The sequence below is a fragment of the Leptosomus discolor genome, chromosome 24 (genome assembly GCF_034619465.1).
Source record: "Leptosomus discolor isolate bLepDis1 chromosome 24, bLepDis1.hap2, whole genome shotgun sequence".
Lineage (NCBI taxonomy): Eukaryota > Metazoa > Chordata > Aves > Leptosomiformes > Leptosomidae > Leptosomus > Leptosomus discolor.
The window spans coordinates 6,459,979-6,471,769 of record NC_141414.1 but is presented as its reverse complement, the minus strand read 5'-3'; the positions used below and the strand labels follow the sequence as shown (position 1 = coordinate 6,471,769).

Here is an 11,791-nt window from a genome sequence, read left to right as displayed (position 1 = left end):
CAACTTATATTCTCAGCTGCTCTGATAAATTAAGGAGTATTAATATTTTAAAAGAGTTAGATCTGGAGGGAGACAAGTGAAACCCTTCAGAAAATAAATAGCCCTTTGCAGGTCCTCATTTAGTGAGCCAGGCAGATCGACTGCGTCGTGCTTCCTCATCGCTCCCACCTCTGTGCCACGGCAGCAAGTTACTCCAGCCCTCTAGGAAAGGCCCAGCTACCATTTTCATCCTGGTTGGAGCACATTCTTAAGGCAGAAGCATATGTACAGGTAAAACAGGGCTTCCCGGGGTGTAGAAGCAGCCCTGTAGAACCCTGTCTCCCAGCTGCTTTCTGAAAGATCCCTCTTTGCTTCTTGGGGTGCAGGATGCCTGGCTGGCATTGTACCAGAGACAACCAGTGCTGAGCCAGGGAAATTCAAGAAAGGTTCCGTATCTGTCACTATGAAAGGCTTCACTAAATGAAACTTGTGACTCTCCTTTATGGCAGTTGTCTTCTCAGTACTAAGCCCATTCCAGATAAGGTACTTTGAAGGTGTGCAGAGCTTTAACGTCTCTTGGAATATTTCTCCTATCTGCTCTTGGTTAGCAGCTATGATTTGACTCCAAAAGACTTTGAAGAGCAAGGGCTCTGGCACTAAAAAAGCAGCAGCTAAGGGGACCTGCTAAATAAATACTCACACTCATTCAAAACATTTTCATTTTTTTCAGTTTCAAATAGAAATACTGAAACTCCATATAAATATGCTAGAATTGAGTATGGTGTATATGTGTGTGTATATTTACCTGTCCCAGGTGGATGTCCTTCCTCTCACTGTGACAAAGGGAAAGACACAGACAACTGGTATAAACACATAGGAAATTAGTTTCCTTATTTCTCTCCCTGAAACCTCAGAAAGTCTGCTTGGACGACAACACTACAAATAGAACAAAAGCAACAGACCTTTTACCATGTTCTTTCCATTTACAACATGCTCAGGCATACTCGTAGGACGTATCAAAGTCGGATCTCTTCAGTTAGAATCATTTTGTCATGGGGTCAAGGAGACTTTAAGTAGGTCAAGCAGCGTGTGGGTTCTGAGACTGGTAAAAGAAACACACGTATTTCCTCGAGTGCCAGTAGACAATCAGAGTCACTACACGATTTTTATTTGTTGACAGCTTTTATAAAACAAAGTTCCCCTTGAATCAGACATCTCATAAAACATTTATAGTCTTGTGCATGCTAGTGATACATCAGCTTTCAGTAGACCAGTATCTGCAAAACCAGACAGTTGAGTTGTCAGGTACAATTCCTGTTTTCTACTGAAGGGGAGGGAAACTCACAAAATTAAGGCACTGTCAAAACCCAAGCCCACAAATCATTTGACCTTTTGTACTGGCTTTCATCTGGTTGTATACAAGGAATTTATTTTTAATTAACCGTCAATTTTCGTTTTGAACAGGGACACACACACACACAAAAAAAAAAAAAACCCACAAATGCTTTTCTTAAATCCTATTTATATTCCCAGTTGCAAGATGACAGCAGCAAACTTTACTGCTCGGGATGGCAACATGCTTAACTGAAAGCCCCGTGCTACATCCCCATGCACGCCGTTTTCACCGCAGTGATCCCAGCCCTTGGACGATGACACTTAAGAACAAAAATCAGTTACAAGAACAGCTTAAAACTAGTCTAGTGTTAGTTTTCACTTGGCAGAACATGAACGGCCCAACAGACTCCCTGAGCCATGCACAGCATTTCGTGTTCTTCTTCACTCATTGGGCACAAGCTGCTTTCACAGACCAGTAGTTTGGCCGAAAGGACTCACAAAGGAGAGCGGGTATTTCCATCCGGTGTGCTTTTATCAGTCCTTTAAAGTAGCTTTAATGAGCTGGTGTGAAACCCCCTTCTTCAGCCTTTATATCTGAACTTAAGGATATAGGAAATGTTCCTTCCTGCATCCAGGGAGTGTTCCAGCTGTCCTTTAGCACCCCCAAAGCACTGCTGCAAGCACGAACCAGCATGTAGCTGTGGGCTTAGGACCACACTTAGAAGTAGTCAACTCTCTCTATAAAGATGCAACGTTTTAAAAAAGCCAGTTTCAGGTCCGTGAATTAGGTGCCCTGGCAATTACAAATAAATAGTAATAAATACTTATTTACACTCACACACAGTTCCTGTCTCCCACAGGATGACAAACAAACCAGAACCATGCTTCTTCCCTCGCTAAATATGATCAGGTTTGAGGTGGGACATACTGTTATTAACGACGTGCAGCAACACCACACAACAGTTTAGAATCCTAACAGTACCCACACATAGCACTGGGAGCATCTCACAGCTTCAAAGCTCTTGCAAGCACAGGGTGAGTTAAGAAAGTGACAATGTTCTGTCCGTTAAGAATCAGAGGGAGCTGAGGTGAGAGAAACAGAGTTTGGCCAGGACACCAGAGTTGATGTCCTTACTGCATATAAAATGTCACATGAATTGGAGATATGGCAGATGTGGGATCTAGGAAAAATTAGATCAGGCTCATATGAGACCATTTAACTTCCTTGAGTATGAAATCCAATTCCCACACTGATTGTGGCTAAACAGTTTGTTGGTTTTGTAGGCATCAAAAAGGTCAATGAAAACTCAAAAGAACTTAGGAGTTGCAGGAGCACAAACCATTACCTCCATTCATAAACACACACAGTGAAAGATTTTACATCAACTGAAAATGCTGCATCATCATCGCTGACAGCTTGGGCACTGGCACCCACTTACCATCCTGGCACAAATCTACAAATCCCTGAAAATACACTCAGAATAGAGAGACAGAGACCGAGAAGCAAGCAGCAGCACAGAGAGCACAAATGAAATTCAGGGACCTGCCTGGCAGTGTCCTGGCTTCCACCTCTTCTCTGGAGTCTGAGAGAGAAGGACTGGAGGATAAAGGAGGTCACAGGTAGCTTTGAGACTCGGCTCTGGAAGAATTTTCTTGGCCTGTTCACTGTGTGGTTGCTTTTTTATTCAGCTTTTTTTGCTTTCCGTTTCCTTGTGCCTTCATTTAGCTCCTCTTTTGACTTTGCAGGAGGAGGCGGAGGATGGGAAACCTCATGGGAGGCCCCATGCGGCTCATGATGATGACTGGTGTGTTCACTGGAAACGGAGCCAAAGAGAACTGGGCAGATGAAGCTTTCCACCGGAGCAAAAGGTGAGGCGTGAGAGTGAGTTGCCGTCATGAAAACCTGCCATGTGACAGTGAATATTAAAGTTAAAGCTCACGTACACCAGCTATGAAACCCTAACTAGTACGGAGCATTCCGCTTACCCCGATAAAGGTCCCATTGCTACACGACTCAAGGCTATATCACAAGTATCTTCTGCCCTACTATGATGGAGAATTTAGCCTGTAATATCCTGAGCAGATCTTTCCTGGTATGTACAGCCAACGCCTTCAATAGGGGCTTAGGGAGGTGGACACCCCCAGTTTAAGTCTGTACCCTTCCTCTGGTGGTGTAGATTCGTTAGCAGCAAGGCTGCTGTAAACTTACCTTGCAAATGATCATGAACATGGTGAAAAAGAAGATGAGGTTCGCTTCAGAGATAGGGAGCCAGCGAGTTTGTTGCAGAGTGAAGAGGACTGTGCCATACAGACTAGCCTTTGTAGGGCTAGAAGAGAAATAAAAGACGTTTTCTAGGCAGTTTGCATCCAGTCCTGAATGGTTCTTTAAATTCCATTTTTGGCCTGTCAGAGAATGTACAGGCTACCTACTTACAAGGACATATGAAGAATTTCGTTTGTTTCTGGCTTCCAGACCCCACGCAGCAGTTGCTCAAAGTTAGACATCAAGGCGACACCAGAACCTGTGAAACAGTAAAAGCAAACAGCTAGAACTGCCACACCAGAAGAGAGCTCCGCTGTCTTTTCTAGATCCCCAAGGGATAAGGATAACCTAAGGGGAACAAAAGGTTTGGGACATTCTTCCCCAGTTCAAAAGAAGTTACCCTAAAAAACAGCAGAGCAGGGCAAACGCTTTCTAGACTTTCTATAAAGTGTTCCCTGATGCAGGGAAAGGGCATTTGCTTCTGCTCCATTTACTGATGCTCAAACAAAAGCTAAAGGAAAACTCCTGGGGCCGTTTCAACACTGAAAAGAGACAGGCGAGGCCAGAGACAGCAGAACTCAGGAGAAAGAGTAACGAACTCCTGAATTCTACACCCGTATTTCCTGGTGACTCCTCCTCCGTTGAAGTTAGGTGACAACTCAACTGACAACCGTTCTGCGAGTACGAGTAAACACCTGTGCTCTCGGGAGCCTGACGGATCGAAGCCAGCTGACCACATCCACGAGCCAGCCTGCTGGTCAGCGCCGCGCGACGTGGTCACCTTAAGCTTCGCTCACAGACTCTCCCGTCCCTCCCCGCGGGGCTGGGTGCCTCCCTGGGCGCCTCCCTGCCGCATTAAGAGTATCTCACGTTTCACCTTTGACCCATCCGGTAGCCATCATGATGAACCAGCCGTGGTGGTAACGGTGATGGGCGTGGTGGACCCCAGCTGCAATTTTGCGAACTCTGACCACCTCCTTCATTGCCACAAAGATGAGCTTCATAGGCAGAAAGCTGACGCACTTGTAGAAGAGGTTCATGGGACAGAAGAATATCAAGTACCTGGAGCAAAACCACAGAGAGTTTAAGGACCCCTTTGTTCGTCCTGATCTGGGACGTATAGAGAGGACAGACTAAGAGTACTGTGGCATTTGCCAGAATTACGGCAGGGAGAAGGAAATGCCGGTTCTGTCGTGCAAAAGCGCGTACAACCCGCACGCACTGAGGAAATGAAAACTTGGGAGTGAGTAACCGCGGTAAATTTGTGCACATTTCACTAACAGGATGAATAAAATGCCCCCAAATCTTCGGTGTGTGCCTTTCCTCTGCTGCGTGTGGTGTCGGGGCAGCGCGTGCTGCTTTTGCGGGTTGGCCACAGCTGTGAACAGGAACGCCCTGTGACTGGACTGGACCCAACCCATGTAACCAAAGCATCAGACAACTGGTCAGAGAAACTGGAAACTAGGTCTAGGAACACAAAAGACTACCTCAGCCCAGCTCTTCTTTCCCCAGTGAATCCCAGCAAGGTAAGACACGCGTGTCACACAAACAGAATACCTCCCATCAGCGGCAGCTCGTGCTTCATCAACTGGGAGAAGTGCAAAAGACTCACCAGACTGCTGTGGCCAGGATGACGCTGGAGTTATTACTGAAGTAATGAATAGGTGGCTCTCCAAGTAACAGATCAGCCAGTATGTAACTTCCAAAGCAGTGGAGCATCGCACAAAGCCAGGAGGCAAAAGGGCTCTTACGAGACATCTCCACGGCTCCTGCGAAGCAAATTCTACATGAGAAGACGGATCCAGCAACTAAGCAGAAACTTCAAGACCCTCTAAGAAAGAGGCTTGCGGTGCACGTTGTCCAACAAAACGTCAAAGAAAAGTGCTTGTCAAACAACATACAAAGACGTGTGTTGTGCGAAACCTGAACGAGTACCAGGTATTGTCAAGAAATTATAGGTGTGATCTTGCAGGCCCCCCCGTAAGGTTTCAAATGAACTGAGTCATTACAATTGGCTAAGAGTTTATCTCCTATATTTGCTGCTACTTCCTGCAACCAGAAAGAACAATTTTCCCCTTGAAATCAAGGTCTATTTACAGTCTGAAAATAAAATGCATACTAGTACCATTCTCTCCATTGCTTCAACCTAGGTGCCCTCTAGAATTCATGAACAATCTGTTCAGCTCTTTCATTCATAAGATAACCTGTAAAAATAGAACAGTAATTCTTAATCTTTATTTGAAAGAAGAGGATTTGAGGATTCTTCCCTGCTCCTGTACTAGTTTGGAAATGCCCTCTAAAAACACAACCAGGTATTAAAACAGTGTTACTACTTGGTAGCACAATATGGTCTCCTCCCACAACTTTCTATTGCCTTTTTTTTATTCCTCCAGCCATTTCCATCCACCTCTCTACTTCTTCAGGGAAATCTCTCAAGAGCATCAATTCTGTAAGATTGTTCCATCACCTTAAACCGCTCCAGAGTCCTTTGTGCAGCATTTCAGAGACCAAACTGTTCAGTAAGCCAGTAACGGGCAGTGAAAGGAGAGAATGCTGAAATGTTATGTCAGCATTACCAACAGTGGCCAACCTTAAACAGCAGTGAGTGAATCAGCACATGCTGAAACTATGCTCAGACTCCTCCATCCTCAAAGACATTTGAACCAGCTGAAAACACAGTGGAACTGAGACAGCTGCAACAGCCGTGCTATGAAGCTGGTTCTATAGGAGCCTGAAGTTTAGCTGGAGGCTTAAATTTAGTAACGCTTGTTTTGCTTTGGCTCCGTGAAGCCACGCTGTCTCCAAGGAGGAAACAGGACGTTACGGTCCTGACACTGGTCTTCAGCCTAGGAGCTGTGGGATGAAGCTGTGTAGGAGTCTAGTGAAAAGTACACTCCAGCCGTACCCAGGCCACGTGGATGACTGGGCTTACATATTTCTAGAAGCTATTTTCATAAGGGCTGCCTGTTAACTGTTCTGTTCAGGACATCGTGCTGGAAGACAGCTGTAAGCGATCAGGCCTCGAAAACCCGGCACTTGGGTTTACATGGAGTTCATACAGGACAGTGTGTAGGCTGTGCAGCACAGAGATCTCACAACTGGAGGATTTCAAAATCAGACCAAAGCGTGGGTTTGGTTTTTTTTCTCCTCGGTCCTCGGGCAGTTGCACTGAAACCGTTCAAAAGAGCATGAAGAGTGCACACACTCTCAAAAGTACATAGAGAAGGTGGCATTCGGGGAAGACCAAGGCACAGTCAGACTGCAACAGTGCGGAAAGTGAAAGCTAAGACGCAGATCTATTGATCGTCACAAGATAAGCCCAAGGGAACAAACAACGCAAGGTCAGTTAGGGTGCCTGAGAACAGATTACAGCGTGGTCTGGGAGGTGGGAAAAGCCCAAGGTTTTACTTACAGCCTGTTTGTACATAAATAGGGGACAGTATTGCCACAAAAATAGAAAAGCCAAGCACCTGGATGGAAACGTAACGCCAAGTTCTGCTGGGACAGCAGCAAAGAAGTGGCTGGACTTAAATACTCCAATGTGGCTGGAATGCAGTCTTAAATAAAGTTCAAGATTAATTTCAAAAGCAGAGTGACTAGTTCTGGGGTTTTTTTCCTGCCTTACATTTAGACACCCGTGTCAGAACCTCTGAGAACGCAGCGCAGCGAGGCCCCGAGCCCCGCACCCCCACACCCGCCGCACGGCGGCTGCTCACGGCCAGAGCCCAGCGGTCCCGAACAGGCGGGACGAGCCGTTCGTGCACAAAACCCGCAGGTTTTTGCCTCAGAAAACGCCACCAGCGTCACTGCTGCCCCTCAGCACGCACCTACGGCCCCGTCCCGCTCGCCGCCCTCCCCGAGCGCTGCCCCCCGCCCCGCCCCCGGCCCTGACTGACGGGGCTCCTTCTCCGGCGGCCGCCGGCTCCCCCGGGCCGGGCCGGGCGGCCGAAGGGCGCGGGGCCGCGCTCACCTGGCTCGTACTTGAGGTAGAGGATGGAGACGATGAAATAGGCCGTGTCGAAGAGCGGGAAGACGGGCAGGGCGGCGAAGGCGGCCGCCAGCTCCCCGAGCTGCAGGGCCTCCGCCGCCTCCATGGCGCCGCGGCACCAGCGGACAGCGCCGCCCGCCCGCCCTCGCTCCCGCCGCCCGCCCCGGCCCGGCCCGCCCCCGGCCCCGCCTCCGGAGGGACGCCCCGGGGCGCGGCCTCGCCTCTAACGGGGCTTTGGCGGCGGCGGGAGGCGTGACCGGCGCGGCTCAGGCCCGCGGGCGCGGTTCTCTCTCCCGCCGCCGGACGGTGTCCGGACGAGAAGCCGCCCCCGGTCCCGGTGCTGCCCCCGGGGAGCGCAGACGCCGCACCGGAGCGAGCAGCGCCCGCCCTTTCCGCTTCCGCCGCCGGAGCCGCCGCCATGATCGGGGACCTGCTGCTCTGCGGGTAGCGGGGACGGGGCCCGGGGGGGGGCCCGGGGGGGCCCGGTACGGCCCGGCCGTGCCTGACGCGCTCTCTCTGTCTCTCCCGTAGGACGCTGCTGATGAACGCCGGCGCCGTCCTCAACTTCAGGCTGTGAGCGAGGGGGCGGGCGGGGGGGGGGGGGGCGCCGGTTTGGGGGGGGGGGGGCTTCACCCGAGCTGACACGGCCCCTCTCGCCGTCCCGCAGGAGGAAGAGAGACACGGAGGGCTTCGGCGAGGAGTCGCGGGAACCCACGACCGGTAACGGAGGGGACCCGGGAGCCGCGGAGCGGGGTCCGGGCACAGGCAGCCCTTGCCGCTGGGGCGCCTCTGCTGGGGGCTCCCTAAATGCGTTGAGGAACGGGCGTTTTCTGAAGGAAATTCGTGGTTAAAGCGTTTTCAAGGCGTCAGACTACGAGTTTAACCCCATTTTGTTTGGGTGTGAATTACTCTGTGGCTGGAATAACTGCTTTACTAAATTGCAACCCAAAATTTTCCGCCGTGACGTGTACGTACGGGCCTGACAAACCTACCTGCGGATCCCCCATTGGGGATTTGAGAAGAAATATGAAAATGCGTGTTTCTTTCTGTGTTTTTGAACGTAGGTGCCTGTGCACAGAGGTAACGCTCTGCTACCGCCTGGTTGCTATCTCGGCGCGTAGGCACCTGTGTTGCTCCTTGAGTCTCTGCTGGTCGGTGGTCACGGGAAGGCTGGAATCCACAGCAGAGGGCTGTCCTTCCCTTTCCGACCGTGTCACCCCTCGTTGCCACTTACTGTTTATTTTGCCATGTGCCCTTACAGGATGCACTGGCTGTACTGTGGATTATTTACCTAAAACTTCAACTCTCAGGTTTTTTGTCATCTGACCTTTTGGGGTTTTTTCTGTCAGAGTTGCTTTGTGTTTTTCAAGCAGCGTTGAAAGTGGGACTTGTCGGTGTATCGGGTATTTTTCACATCAAGGGCTGCTTCTCTTGATTTTTAGGTGACAATATCAGAGAGTTCTTGCTGAGTCTCAGATATTTTCGCATCTTCATTGCGCTGTGGAACGTCTTCATGATGTTCTGCATGATTGTGTAAGTAATGCTGTGCAGCATCTCGTCATCTGTTTATAGGAGGTCATCGATGTTGGGCTTTTTCTTGCACCTATATTTCTTTTCAGATCTCCTTCTCTCCCACTCCATTGTTCCATAATTCCTTTTCATTTCACTTATTTCAACCTTCAAAGAGATGTTGGTCGACCTCACAGGTGTTTGCTAGTGTGGGCACCTGTAGTGCAGGAAAACCTCCCCTGTCAGTGTGCAAGTCGTTTAGCCTCAGACGCAGCGTGCCCTTTTGGGGGCTGCTTAAACGCCATTTGGGTCAGCATTCCAGTTTAACTTTTGGGATGTTTGTTTGTTTGTTTGTTTATTTTAGGAGGGGAAAAAACCCACCAAGTAATAGAATGGAACCAGCTTTGAGAATAGTCTCTGGAAAGAACAGGCTTAGTTCAGACAGGCAGGCCGCTGCCCTGCCACGCAGCTGTGTGGTCTGATGTGGGGGAGCGAAACCGATGCCAGACGTCACTGGTGCGAGCGGGAAGGGCACTGGTGCGGCTCTTCACGCGTGTACCTGGTTCTCATCTACTTTGTTTCTGTTGCATCCACTAGGTTATTTGGATCTTGAAAGTCATCCACAAATAACGCCTGTCAACTTGGAAGAGACTTTTGGCTGGAAACGTAACTTTTGGATCAAGTCAACGATTACAATGCTTTCCAAATACAGCCCTGGGATCGTGGCCTGTTCTCCGGTGCAAGCCCCTGGCACGCCGGAGGGACAGGACACGCTCGTCCTCCTCAGCCAGTCGTGTCACGACACGGTGCGTGCCGGTTCGCGTGCTGCTGGGGGGATTGAGCCTTTAGGCCCCTGAGCCAAAATCTTCAGAGTAAAATTATTTCAACTTTACTGAAATAAAGAGAACTTTAAATTGTTGTGCTCAGCTTAGAGTGTGCGGGGTAGAATCGGAGCGTGGCCGAAGACCAGTGTCTTAGAACTGCGTCGTCTGTCACTCCTGGCTCTGGATGTGTCTGACCGTTGTCTGGGGTCCCTGGAAATCGCAATTCTTGATTCTCCTTTTTATAAAGTTGAGCAAAGTATTTGTGTACCTTCTTAACTATTCCATTAGTTTTGTTGGAGAAATAGAAAAGGATGGTTAAAACAATGGGATTCTCGCCTTCTCACTGCTTTTCCAGCAAAATTATTTTTAAATTAAAATTTCAAAGCTAAGGCTTTTTTTCTAAGCAACGTGTAAGGGATTTTGAATAGGAAAAATAGCAAAAATAATTCTGTAAGCCAATGCTAAGGAATAGTTTTGGAATAATCTTGGATTTGGTTGAATAAAGTTGTTCTATTTAAGGGTAAAATGTACATTTGATGCCGTGTTGGTTCTGTTACAAGAGAAATCAATGCAGTATTGGTGTGTTTTCTGGGAAACTTTTGTGTCTGGCTTCGTGTGTTATTTTTCTTTACGTTACGTCAGCCTCTTTGACCAGTAACTTTTCCCCCCGAGCATCACCGAGATGATTTAACGCAGTGCTGGGTGTCTTTCAAATCGAACTGAACTATTAGTGGAACTTCCTTGGCCTCCATCTCTTCAGCTGTCTGAGTGTTGAGGAGAGAGAGGCCTCGTTTAAACGCTGCCGAGGCTCAGGTTTTAGTGAATGCTTTGAGCTCTCTCCAGCTGCAGTCGGGCAGCCAGACACGAGTGTTGGGCACTCGCGGCGATTGACTCGGGTCACCCTTTTCTGCAGGACCTGAAGTTTTCGTGTCCAGGGGGTAGGGAAGGGACGTTCTGTCCGGTTTGGTTTGACGGAAGGTGCCCTGCCGTAACCAGCAGAGAAACGTACGGAGGAAAGGATCCTTCAAGGGTGGTTTGAACTGCTCAGGAATACTTCCAGTCCTGGGTTGAACGTGCTCCTTGTCTGTAACTTCTGTATTTTACATTTTAACCTTTTCCTAATTCTTTTGAATGAGCAAAAAAAAAAAAAAAAAAAAAGCAAGCAAGCAGCGCGCTGCCTCGTCAGGGCGTCCAGACAAACCCCAGCGCTCTATGCAGCTCTTGGGAAACATTTTCTCCCTCATCTTCATCAACCTAAGCCTTCCCCAGCAGCGTAAAGGGGAGGGGTGGAAGTGCCCGTTGCCATGCGTGACCTGCTAGAGGCCCCTGGACCGCAGGAGCTCGGTTTTGGACCTGGGGGTTTATTCTGACTTGGAAAAAGGGCTGATCCTGTGCAGGACTGACAGGGGGCTTTCTGAGCAACACTGTGAATGCAGGAAATGGAGGATGATCTGGTTTGTCCCTATTCCTACTGGTAAAGGAATACGGACAACTTAATTGCTCTGAACAGTAATCTACTTGGATGTGGCTCAATAGCATGCTGTCGCCTCAAGATTTCGATTGTTCAGAAGAACGAAAGTTGTCGTTCAACTCCTGGACAGGTGCTTTAAAAATTACTAGTTAGTTTTGAACTGCTTTTAAATGCTTGGGCAAGTTTAACTGCGGGGCTGCTCGCTTACCCAGTGTGGTGCAGGATGCCCTCGCTGTACGGTTGTTCTGCAGCTGCTTTTGTACCCAGCCTGGTTTTGTCTTACAAGCTTCTGAAAACCCGACTTGATTTTGTTTGTGCTTTCTTCTGAATCGAGGAGATGAGAGAAGGTAGAAGGTGAATATAGAAGGGAGAAGGTCTGTATTATAAAGAACCATTTCTTCAGTCTCTCAGGCTAACTCTTT

General features: G+C 48.9%; 2 protein-coding genes across 3 annotated transcripts; one reads left to right on the top strand and one right to left on the bottom strand.

Moving 5' to 3' along the window:
• Positions 1-1,148: 1,148 nt before the first annotated feature.
• TMEM38A (transmembrane protein 38A) lies at positions 1,149-7,671 on the bottom strand. The gene is made up of 6 exons (XM_086477339.1): positions 7,548-7,671; positions 5,190-5,346; positions 4,455-4,639; positions 3,749-3,836; positions 3,524-3,641; positions 1,149-3,217 (listed from the first exon to the last, which is right to left on the bottom strand). The coding sequence occupies exons 1-6, from the start codon at positions 7,669-7,671 to the stop codon at positions 2,996-2,998; spliced, it is 894 nt and encodes a 297-aa protein (XP_086333465.1). The 3' UTR covers positions 1,149-2,995.
• A 306-nt stretch (positions 7,672-7,977) lies between these two features.
• On the top strand, positions 7,978-9,992 carry SMIM7 (small integral membrane protein 7). 2 transcript variants are annotated; one of them, XM_086477486.1, is made up of 5 exons: positions 7,978-8,009; positions 8,097-8,138; positions 8,233-8,285; positions 9,008-9,098; positions 9,672-9,992. In XM_086477486.1, exons 1-5 carry the CDS (start codon positions 7,984-7,986, stop codon positions 9,685-9,687), a joined length of 228 nt encoding a protein of 75 aa, XP_086333612.1. In that variant the 5' UTR covers positions 7,978-7,983; the 3' UTR covers positions 9,688-9,992. The 2 variants fall into 2 exon arrangements, with proteins under 2 accessions (XP_086333612.1, XP_086333611.1); XM_086477485.1 differs by lacking the exon at positions 9,672-9,992 and having other exon boundaries at positions 8,233-9,050.
• The last annotated feature ends 1,799 nt before the right edge of the window (positions 9,993-11,791 follow it).